This window comes from Urocitellus parryii, chromosome 10 (assembly GCF_045843805.1).
Source record: "Urocitellus parryii isolate mUroPar1 chromosome 10, mUroPar1.hap1, whole genome shotgun sequence".
In the NCBI taxonomy this organism is placed as follows: domain Eukaryota; kingdom Metazoa; phylum Chordata; class Mammalia; order Rodentia; family Sciuridae; genus Urocitellus; species Urocitellus parryii.
The window spans coordinates 35,245,467-35,258,246 of record NC_135540.1 but is presented as its reverse complement, the minus strand read 5'-3'; the positions used below and the strand labels follow the sequence as shown (position 1 = coordinate 35,258,246).

General features: G+C 33.2%; 1 protein-coding gene across 3 annotated transcripts in view; it reads left to right on the top strand.

The window, feature by feature from the left end:
- The window catches only part of LOC113200259 (follistatin-related protein 5), a 737,045-nt gene that overhangs the window by 368,723 nt on the left and 355,542 nt on the right, over window positions 1-12,780 (top strand). For all 3 annotated transcript variants that reach the window (XM_077803465.1, XM_077803464.1, XM_077803463.1), the window contains exon 5: window positions 5,917-6,037. In XM_077803465.1, coding sequence (XP_077659591.1) covers window positions 5,917-6,037 — 121 coding nt within the window. The remainder of the gene's footprint in view (window positions 1-5,916; window positions 6,038-12,780) is intronic.

Genomic DNA, 12,780 nt, shown 5'->3' with positions numbered 1-12,780 from the left:
AATTCAAATATTTGTTCTTTTCGTGCTGCCACACAGTTTCTGTGAGCTTTCTTAATTCCTTTTCATTCTTCTTTCCCTTTTTTAAAAATTTTTCTCCTCCAATTGTATTTTCAAGTAACCTGTCTTCCAAGCTTACTTAGTCTTTCTTCAGTTTTATTGATTCTGATATGGATACCTTCTTTCATGTTTTTCATTTTACTTAGTGTACTTTTCAGCTTCAGAATTTCTGCTTCATGTTTTAGAATTATTTGTTTTTCTTCTGATACATTACTAGATTGTCTCTTTTCCTTTTCTTAAAATTTGTTGAATTTCTTTAAAATAGCTATTTTAAATTTTTTTTTATATACCAATTGCTTTATGGTTGGTTTTAGGTGTCTTATTTCTTAGATGATATCCTGATTTCTAGAAATTTCTGATGTTTGTTGATGTATATTGATGTGTGTGCATTGAACATTTTATTAGGTATGTATTTTAGTCTCCATAATTTCTCTTTGTTTTTACCTATCTTTCTAGAAATTCTAAACAGGATGTCTATCATTTTCTCTGAACCTGTCCTAACCTCTGTTATTTCAGCAGTACATGGTCCCCTAAGTTCAGTTTTGCTGCAAGACTATGATTGATGTGTTGTCACTGTTTCAGAATTAGATAGTACCTAAAACCCAAGTTTGTTTCAAATTTGCAACTGTTATGTTGTTTAGGACAAATTGAAAGAGTGAGTAAAAAGGGAAGTTGGTCCTAGCAAGTATCCAACTGTGACCATTGTTGATGCAGATTCCACATCCAAAGTCACTAGGTTGTGGTCAGATACTGGTTCTACTCAGCACTGAGCCTTACAATAGAAGGTTGGTTCTAGGCTCAAAAGCAATTACTTGTCCCACTTCCTGGTTTTTCCTCCAAGCACACACTAACTCTTTCCATGGTGTACATCCAGGAGTTGGAAGAAGAATGGAGTGTGCAATCCCCTGGTCACTGAAGTCATTGTAATGCTAGGTTGTGCCCAGATCCCACTGATCTTTAAGAGCAGCACAGCACAAAGGAAGGACCAAAGTCTACACTACCATGACATTCCAGATGTTGATAAATAGTTGTGGTCTGAGACTCCTTTAGTCAATCAGACATGACACAGGCCAGAATACACATCTCTACCACCAGGGTTTCAGGTCTCTGTCTGTCACCAAGGTGAATCTAGAAGCTCTTTTCTCAGGCACTGGCTTGGATTCATTAAGCTCTGCCCTGTGTTGGGTTTCCTCCTAATATGTTGAACACTGAGTTCCAAGATAAAGTTCTAGATTTATTTTCCTCTCTATTACACACAATAGATAGTGCGTTTCTCCAAAAATGTTCTCCCAAGTTCAGAGAAGGAATCAGTCTTATGGTGGAGTCAATTTTCTGACCACCAAAATTCATGATCGGCATAGTTATATGTGAAGTTTATAGTTGGAGGTCCTTTACAGTCTTAAAAGTATACCTAAAGCCTATACTACAGCTGGTAGAAATCTCAGCTGATTTGGCTGAAATAGGAATCCTCCCCACTGTGGTGCAGATCTCCATCTGGCCCCAGGGCTAGTCCAAAGGCTTCATCTATAGGAACTGGCCTGTAGACAGAGGTTTTTCATTTCTTCCTGGTGTTATAGTTCACTGTGTGGGCATGGAAAGGAGTTTTGAGGCAAAAATTCTGTTTACTTACCTACCCTATCCTTCAGTGCATGGGATTATTCTCTGTGCTATGACATCCAAACTCAGGAGAGAAATAGTAGAATCAGTCCCTTGACTGCCAATGCTAACTGTAGTCAGAGTCTATGGTGCTCTGCGCAGTATGGATTTGCCAGTGCCAGCTTGGTACTGAGTTCTCAGTCTAATGCTTGCTCTTTATTCCCTTTCTCTTTCCCATGTCAAAGGCATTTTTCTTCATTTCATGTTGCTTGGAGTTGGGCGAGGTTAATGTGGTTAAGTCTTTCCTTTCTGAGTGTTTCTTTGCTTATGATTATGCCAAAATAAGTTGCCATTTTATCTTATCTGGTTGTGTTAACTTTTATGAGTGATTTCTTTTCTTTCTTTCTTTTTTTTTTTTGTTGTTGGTATGAATAGTTGCTTAAATTGGGGCAACTTCCCTTGGTGGTCTTATTCCACAATCTGCTTTGCCTCTCCCCATTGGACACTGTTTTTTTTTTTTTTTTTGTCTATCTTCTTGCCTTCTGTGTTTTCAGAGCCTGGGACAGCAGCTGACATGTAGTAAGGAGTAAAAAATGATATCTTATGTAGATGGTTGACCAAATGATTGAAGGAGAATGGAAAGGAGAATACTTTATCTTGGGGAGAGATAGTTGGGTTTTGCTCTTGTTGTTTATTTTGGGATGGAAAGAATAGAGTCTCTAAGCATTGAGTAATCTCTGAGTTATGACAGTACTTATGCAACTTTGACAGCTCTGCAATGTTGAAATTAAATATGCACCCTCTCTGAAATGCTGAGTGTTTGAGCTGTCCTGATGCAAAACATTCTGCTAATGCTTCAACCTTGTCCTAACCTCCATGGAGTCAAAGAATCATGCAACCTGACATCAGGTCAGGAAAATAATGGATTTTTTTTTCTACCTTGAAGGAGTTTGGGATTATCTTCACTATTTTACAATGTGCACTAAATGCAATAATGATTGGCCTCCTTGACTGAGGCATGATTAAAAATTATTTACATTTCAATAAATTCAGTGTGTCTGGTTCTGTCATCAATTGTTACTTTAGAAAGAATACATGCATTTTGAGGATCCTCAAAATGAGAAGTTTTTGGAACCAGTGCCCAGACAATAAATGAAAAAAGTGCAGGAAGTTACCAAGGCCCTACAAATTTGGATCGCTCTGCCAAAGAGTTATATTACATACTGGAGAAGGAAATATACTAATATATTCCATCGTACTTTGTTCTCAACAGTCAGGCAAACACTTTACAGCTATCAAAACTCAAGCAAATTAAAGCAATTTTTTTTCCATACTGATTAAAAGGTCACACAAACTCATCGAACTGGATACATTAAATATGTGCAGCATTTTGTGTGTATCAATTATATCTCAATAAAGTCATTTAAAAAGAAGGAAAATTCATAGGAAATTATCTCCTTCATTAGTATTATGGTAGACTATGCCAAAGCTTCCCATCAAGAAGCCAAAGGAGGAAAATCGTTTCAGAAATTATGTTTTAAGTGAGTTGTTTCATTCCCCAAGTTTGGGATAAATGAACAAAAATAATCACTTGAAATATTAATGAATGAGAGAATGTATTACTCCTGTCTGTGCATGGACATGCTCCAGTATAGTTTTCCCAAAGTTTAATGACCAGGATCATGATCTCAGGGGTACATTGTGTTAGTTATCTTCTGATCATGCTAGCAAACACCTGATATAACCAACTCCTAAGGATGAAAGGTTTATTTTGGCTCACAGTTTCAGAGGTTTCAGCCCATGTTCCATTGGTCCATTGCTGTTGGAAGAGTACTACAAGACAGAGAACACATGATAGGATATTGGTGCTCACATCATGGTGGTGGGGAAGCAAAAGAGGGAATCATTTAGGGGCTAAGGTACTGTTATCCACTTCAAGGGAACACCCCAAATAACCCGATTTCTTTCTACAAAGCCCCATCTCCTAATGTTCTACTACCTTGTAATAACTCCATAAGCTAAAGACCAAACTTCAAAATGGGCCTTGGGGGTACTTTCAGGAACCAAACTCTAGCACACATTCATCAAAATAGTATGCCCAACTACAGCAGTACAGTCATGATCAAATCAAGATCAAGATCAGAATAAGACCTAGTTAGACAATGCAAGATCCACCAATCAAGGAAAAGTTTAGAGGTTTATTCTCTTGGTTTAATGCATGAATTTAATTTGAGTAATAAGCTATTAGAGAAAACTATGAAGCAGCAAATGAGAAAAGCTTTTCCCCAACTCCCTATTTTATCCCCATTTATAAATCACTATGAAAATAAAGGTCACTAAAATATTAAAATACCTGACCAAATTCTGGTATCACTACATCTAATTATTACCACAGTTTCAGCACTGCAGATCTTTAGAAAGAGCAGAGTGAGGTAAGATCCAATATAATGGCCCCACTCCCAGTCCCCAGGAAAAGTCATTTTCTGCGATCTAACCAATAACAGATGGAGAATGACTGAAAGCTCTGCTGCTTTCTAAATAGAAAAGCAGGATTTTGTTTTCCCAATAGGCTTATTGGAGAGATGGCTTCAGTCATTAGTAGCTTTGCTAATTCTTCCAGTTGGACAATGTACAAATATGTGGTTTAATACTCACCATCCACAGTATCTCTTTACAAGGAGCATTAAACCTGAAAAACCTTTTGCATTTTTCCCCTCTAAGGTAGAAAGTATCAGCCTAATCAATAAAATTTTAATATCATATGCAAGAATAGAGAATTCAATTTGTATGGGTTCTATTTAGCAGTTTATCTGCTATCAGTACTAATCACTGCTTAAGGGACTCTAGTGACTCATATGCTGAGCCTCGTCCCCAAAGAATCCTTGACAGTTTGTGCACACTCAATGTGACTTGTGTAAACAAATTTTCAACATGGAAGTATTCCAAAAAGGGTTAAAAATTGTCTCACAACCATTAAAGCTTCTTCTGAAAAATGGCATCAGTAATTTTCCATTGATATTATAATGTCTGAAATGCTATGCTTTACCCAAGGAAATCATAACCCATTGTGATGCACAGCCACAACACACACAAAGTGGTGTCTGGAAGTCTGCAGTGAGTTATTTCAAGATGCTCATTCTACAAAGAATCATTCATTTTAATTTCAAATAATCACTTTTGAGTGTCTACTGTATGTTGTCTTAAACTTGATTTTTTTTTGTATGTGTATGTGTATGTGTTGGTGGGGGGGTCATTTTCACATTCATTTTCTAATTAAGGAAATGTCAAATAATTTGCCAGAAGTTAGAGAGCTATTAAGTGACATTGGCATGATCTGATTACAGAGGTGACTGACTTCAGAGACTTTTTTTTGACTACACAGAACCACCTTTAAAACAAAACAAAACAAAACAAAAACATTGTGATGCACATCTTCAAGTAATATGAATTACTGCCTCTATGTGGGAGAATATGAAAGACAGAAAGACCATGAACACAGCTATGCAGCTACCCACAATGAATAGAAATGTCTGAAAAGTCTGGGGAAGCTCTGTTATATGACAGGCAATAGTCAAAATCAGCAGAGTATAAAAAAGCTACAGCCTCAGTTCATGGGACTGAGCACAGAATAGAAAGGCAGTTTGATGATTTTCTTCACCCACGCTTGGATAGATTTTCATCATCAATTGGTGCATTAATTCTATCTTGCTCCTGGAAACAGTCATTTGCTTAATAGCTCTTTTGTGACCAAGGGAGTCATGCATAGTCCCAAATGACTTAAGGTCCAGCTGGGGAGGAGTTTAATACAGAGAAAAAAAAATCTAACTTCGTTTTCACAAAAAATATGAGGAAGAAAGTTGGCACAAACTGCCTTGCTATTTTGTTGAGAAAGAGCACTGTTTTATTTTGACATAGGTCACCAAGACACAGGGTGTGATTTTTTTTGTGTGTGTGTTGGTATTTCCTTGAGTCAGTAAAAATGCATCAAAGTAAATGAGTGAAATACAAAATGTTCTGATTCATTGGGTCCTACTGTGAAACTTTTATACTAGAAAGTTTGCAGAGAATTCTAAGTATGCATCTTAACTTGAAAACTTTGAAATGGTTTAAAATAAAATTTCAGTAATTGATAATGGATTTTTCATAGGTTGATTAATTTGCCCTACTACATATTTAGAGTGGTCTATGATGTGATTATTAATATAATTAATTCTATAGAAATGCCAGACAGATATGAAAATATGGTTGTACTTTGTTTGTCAGGTGATAAAACAGGAAGAATTTGGCAAGGATCTTTTTGATTGTACTTTGTATGATCTACTGAAGTATGATGATTTTAACGATGACAAGCACCTGGCTCTTGAAGAATTTTATAGAGCATTCCGTGAGTACCAGATTCAATCTTTAATTTATTTTGTTCTTTTTCATGTTGTTTTACACAATATGGTATGTTAGCCTGATCTTAGAGTACAAGCTGTTTCTTAAGAGCAGTGATATAATTGAGAGAATTTAAGTTTCTGGCTGTACTGACATAAAAGCTAAGGGACTTAGTAGTTGAAAAATGAACAGTTGGAAATAGTTGATAACCTTGGATACCACCAGTTCTTAGTGATTCCAGTTTAAGACACTGGGTAAACAATGTTGATTTCAAGATTATCTGGGAATAGGAGCAGCACTTGACCAATTGTCACCATATGTCAAAACAATTTATTTATACAGTGTCGGTTTTAAACTGCATTTAGAAACAAAATGTATTATCAGATTTGGTTTGTATGCATTTGAAGATCTATTGCTCTTTAGAATTGCTCATTCTTTTATAAGAATAAAATATTATAGTTACATTAAAAATTTGGAATGATTTACATGTTTGTGTTGCTTAAATGTGTCTTAAAGTGTTCTTTATGAAAAGGAGTTATGAAGATAGGTTGGATAACATGGATTTCTTATCAAGTTAGTCTTTAAAAATAATTCAAAGAGAAAGGATTAAGAAACAAACAAACATAAACTAAATAATTAGGAGCTTCATACTAGAGAAAATAAAAAGAAAAGTAAATTAGCTAGTTGGTATTTGAAAGTCACCAAAGAAGCACAGTTAAACAGGAAGCAATTCAATGCAGCATCTGATATCAGTATGAAATCTCCCTCTCCATTTCCCCTTTCCCCACCCCACCTCTCTCTCTATCTCTAGATAGAGAGAGATAGAGATATATAGATAGATAGAGATATAGATACATACACACACATTTACACATCAACAATAGGTGCATATATACCTTTCCAAAAAGACATGAAGCAGGAAGAAGTAGTATATGTATTTTGCCTTTGCCATCTGGCCTATCAAGTTGACTAATATTGTAAAATTTAAAATACTACACTTAAAAATTCATATAAATTGATTTCTTATCATATGATGAATTTCTATTTGAGTTTCTGTTAAAACATATTTTATGAATATTGATACCAATATAATAATCAAAATAATAATCAAAATAATATATGAGAAATAGTTGATGGTTATAAAGTTTAAGACTAGGTATCAACATGCTCTTGGAATTTAATACAATTGCATGTGTGCATTAAATTAGAAGACAGAATATAAGACAGGGTGACTCAGGAAATTGTTGGGCCTTTCATAGGATTTTATAAGACTAGAATATTTTTAAATAACAATAATAAAACAGTATGAGCCTCCTATGTTTATATAAGGAAAGTAAAATACAGATTAAGAAATAAATCGATAAATTTATAAGCAAACCTTTATCAAGCTAATAATGAAGTCTGTGTTTTTCACAATCATTGCACAATAGTTGGAATTATTTTGTATGCTCAGGAAGGTAAAGGAGCAGAAAGAAAATATTATTGTTTATCAAGGAAAAAAATATCTACACATACAATACAAATGTTGTAGTATATATCATATAATAATATAACTCAAGATAGAAGGATTTAAATGTTATAGAAAGACCTACATAAAATATTGAGTTGAGAAAATAATCTTTTGTTTTGGGAATTAAGATGTCATTATGGAGGGGGCAGCAATTGATTTAGTCCTCAGGATAAGTGGCTGTGAAATTTGGAAGATTAGTAAATGGTATTGGGCAGCAAGAACAGCAGATATGAAAAGTCAGGTGCCTGACATTTCTGGGGCATTAAAAACAAAACAAAACAAACAACAACAACAAAAAGTACTCCAAGTGCAATACAGTCCCAGTTTGAAGTTCTATTAAAATAGATAAATTATTTTTGTTATTTTATGACATATTTTGTTAAAATAGCAATCTTATCTTTCAACTATTATTCCAACTCCACACCAAGGCAATACATGAGTTATTATAAATACCCTGTAGTGAATCTCCATATCATGTACAACCACAAGACTGGGATACTAATAAGATGTACTTCATGTTTGTTTAAATATCTCAATATATACTCTACTGTCATGTGTAACTGAAAATAACTACAACAACAACAATAACAAAACCAGTTAAAATCTATAACAAAAAGTGGAAATAACTTCCATGATATAGAGTTTATTCAGCATCAACAAGAGTATTAAATGAAAATTTGGTGAAAGATTTTTATTCAAAACAGAGTTATTAGTAGTGAAACGGTAAAAAAAAAAAACAACAACATAACAAATGTGGATAACATGTTAATTTCATGATAGCCAGCAACGTTTGAACAATGACTCCTGACCACATCAGTAAACAAGAATCTTGCCTAGAATGCTGCTGCTTTGTATCATTCATGGGGAGAAATGATACTATGTTTTGGGAAATGATTTGATGTTGACAAGGGAGTACATTTTAATTTACATAATCTGATAAATTAAAATTTACAATTTCAAAATAATAAAAAAATTAGTTGAATAAAGAAATAGTAAAGCAGAATATTACAAGAAACAAAAATCTGGTCATGGTGGCACACCACTGCAATCCCATAGATCCTAAAGCCTGAGGCAGGAGAATCACAAGGTGGAGGCCACCATGGGCAACTTATTGAGACCTTTCTCCTCAAAATCAAATGTGCTGACGATGTAGCCTAGTGGTCGAGTACCTCTGACTTTAATCACCAGTACCACAAGAAAAAAAAAGGAAGGAATAAAAGAAAAACAACCCACTGATATCATAGGAATCTGTGATTTTTTTTATTGGTTGTTCAAAACATTAGAAAGCTCTTGACATATCATATTTCATACATTAGATTCAAGTGGATTATGAACTCCCATTTTTACCCCAAATACAGTTTGCAGAATCACATCCACACACATCCACATCTGTGATTTAAATAGAAGAAAATTTATGTAAATTCATTAACTATTAGAAAATAATGTAACTATAATTTTATGAAAATTATTATACTGAATGCAATGAATTTAATGAATATTTTAATGATTTTGTGATTGTTTTAAAGATATGTATGACATTAAAGGTTAAATTTGCAATATTCAGAGAAATAAAGAGATGTTAGGTAACAAATGTACTTGGCAATTAGCAATCATGAGTTGCTGGGTTTTGTTTTGTTTCTGGATAATTGAGAGCAAATCCCATAAAATGTTCATATAGTTATGTAGAGGACATATTTTTCTAAGCAACGTTAAGGTTAAAAAGGATACTTCAAAATTCCTGGTGGTTTCAACAAGTACAAGCTATATTCCAATTTCAGTATTACAATGTTATTTAAATCAGGTAGTAAACTATGTAATATTCCCTTAGGTATAAGGATTTTGACTTGTGTGGATTGTGTCTGCATTAGTGAATAAGTATTTTTACTGAAATATGAATTTTAAATACATCTCTATTTCTTTCTCTCCATCTGTAAAGATCCCTTGTAACTGAACACTTGGATTTTGTAAAGTTTAGCGACAGGTTTTATTTTAGAACATTATTTTAGAAAGCTACCCAATTCCAATATACTAACACATCATGAATCAAAACTATATAGCAATAATGAAAAGCAATCCATTAAAAATCATGTACTAAGTAAGTACCTTTGTATATAGAGCATTGTGATAGTCAACCTAGCTTAAAAGATAGGTGCCTTTCCCCCTAGGAATATGTAATTTCAAACAGATGATAAAAATGACATGTATGCTAAGAATAAAATATATAAGCATTTTTTCACATCTATGATGCATTCTCCCACATAATTCATAACATGAAGCAAAGAGAATTTAAAAAGCACTAAGTGAATATCCTGAAGAACAAAATAAACACAGGCAGATTAAGAATACTTTTTATAATCCACTAGTTGTTTACTAGTAGATTCAGACTTCTTGAGTTAGTTTATTATTTTTTTCTAACATAATATAAAAAAAAGAAGTAAAGCATAGGTTGCAAACAGAAAAGAGTTAATGGTAAAAAAGGCACAATCAAGCACTATTATTACACAATCACCATGTTATTATAATAATAAGGTTTTTTATAAAATATAATTATTCTTTGTGTAGAAGACACATTAATTTAGTAATCTCTTACAGACATTGAAAGGTCAATTATTCTTAACTTTTGCCAGGATTTTTGGCATTTACTAAAAATCTTATGAATTTTACTAAGATATTTTAAATAAATACTGAGGGTAAACATCAAGCACTTCATACCATGCCTTGTTTGATTATCAAAGTTGAATACCAATTTAATTGGATCCAATAAATAGTAAGTGAGGTCAATGACACAGTTTTTAATATTTAGAGGAAATACTAATTCTTCTGGTTAGGTGATATGTGCCCCTCACCCTGGCATTTTATTGTCATGAAATTTTTTTGTAAAGTGTGCACAACTTATATTAAAAAGTTTTTTTTTTTACAGAATTAAAAATGAATTATTTTAGCAAAATGGTGTTTTATTTTTTCCCACATGAAATCAGGGACTGTGTAAATTGTTATCTGCATAAAATACCAAATTTCTGATTTAAATCAATAGAAAAATATAAGTGATTTTTGATCAGACAACCTGACTACACTAAATTGACAAATTTCCTTAATTTCCTTTCAGAAGTGATGCTCAAATAAATGTCTGTATTTACTTATTTCTGGCAATGAGACTCAATTAAGATAATGAAGTGATGTTGCATAATTATTGATTTTAGAAATGAATTGTTTTCACTTGGATTTTTTAGATAAATAGGAACTGTATTATTACCTATATGGATAAGGAATATTTGTTTTGGAAATGCTATTTATGTACCTTATTTCCTGGGTTCAATAATGAAAGTCTTTGTGATACTAAATCAAAACATTAAATGGAATTAGAAGTTTGGGTAATTTGTATAAATTCCCAAGTTCCTATTAAACTGTCATAAATTGTTACAAATTCCCTAGACCGGATGCGTAAACTTTAGGACATGTAAGTATTTTAGAGTGTTCAGCTTTTAATGTCACACCTAAGTAAATCCCTATTATTTCAAAATGATCTTTATATGTAGAAAAATTCAAAAGAAGATATATTTCTACTGAGCACAAAAATAGGTTATTGGAAGAATAATACATCAGCTGTGAACATTGTATTTACACTAATTATATAATAGCTCTATTGCTTTCCTTTCTTAAAAAGAAGAGATAACTGAGATTTTAAAATTCTAAAATGTTAAAAAAAACATGGTACAGTTATTTTAAATCACATATTTATTCATAATTATATCCAAAATGTCATTGCTCTTTACATAAAACACTTCTTAGTAGAATATAGATTTGATAATCACATTATAAAAAAAGAAATCCATTTTTTCTAGGAAATCATAATTTCTATACTAAAATGTTACTTATTGGAACCATGTAATAAGCAGAGCAATAAGAAATGAATATTACATTAACCTTCATTGATATTAGATCATTAGTGGATGAATAAATCTTCTTGAGAAAAATAGCAGGTTTTAGTGAGCAAAATTAACAATACTTCCATTAAAGGTTAAAGGTGATGGGGCCAAATCTAATTCAGAGATAGCAAAAATAGCAGGAGGTGGCCATATCTGTAAAACATTTAATAAGCTCAATCATTTTGAATTGGTGAGTGGTTAGATGTAGATGTTAGAAAGAGGGTTAAATCAAGAGTATTGCCTGATTTCCTAGTTTGCATATTAAACTGAACAGCGATGCTATTCATTATAAAAACACAAAAAACGGTTTGGGAAAGGCATTGAAGTAAATGTGCACATACTGGCATATTAAAGAGAAAGATCTGACTGGAGAATATTGTGGCCCAAAACTCAAGTAGGAGATCTGGGCTAGCAATAGTGATATGGGGTACAAAGCTACAAATTGAATTGTGTTCCTCAAAATGAGAATGTAAAGAGAGAAGAAATGAGCAAAAGCGTAGTTGGGTCTGCTAAGACAAAATATTCTAGACTAGTTGGAAGATACAACAGAAATTTGTTTCTCACAGTTCCTAAGGCTGGGGCATCTAAAAAGAGAGGATAGGGGAGGGGAAGTTAAAGTAAGTCTCTTCCAAGGGCTGTCTTTCCAGGTTCTCAATAAATGGCTGCCTTTTTATTGTATCCTGAGGTGGTAGAGAGGGAGAGAAAGCCCTCTGGTGTCTTTTTTCATAAGGACACTATTCCTATCAGATTAGGAACCACCCTTATGTTCTCATTTAACTTTAGTTAGCTCCTTACAGGACCTTGCTACACTTGTAGTCACACTGAGGGTTTATGCTTCAACATAGGAAGTTTGGACAGGAGGGAGCACCATTCAGGATTTAGCAGGAATTTAAATTGAAAATTACATAGATTTGTAGGAAGACAGTCAAAGGAGTACACTATCAGGAAGTTTCAATAGGGAACAATTGACCAGCATTTTCCATAGCTGAGTCTATGACAAAAATATATACTTTTTCTTGGCTATTGAATTTTCCATTGAGGAAGTCATTGATAACTTTGGCCATTAGCACTTTTAGTAGAAATGTAAGTGTAGTAGCAAAAATGATGCTGGTTGAGAGTCTGGATGTGACACAATCATAGGAACAATAATCTTGGATGAAGCAGTATATATAGGTGTCTATCAAGTTATGAGTTATTTAGATAAAATTTAAGACAACTAAACTTCATGTATAGTCTTATAATTTTGTATGATCATAACCTTTGAGGGAGAAGAAAAGAAGACAGATTAGAAACAACACAGGGGAAGCAGGTCAT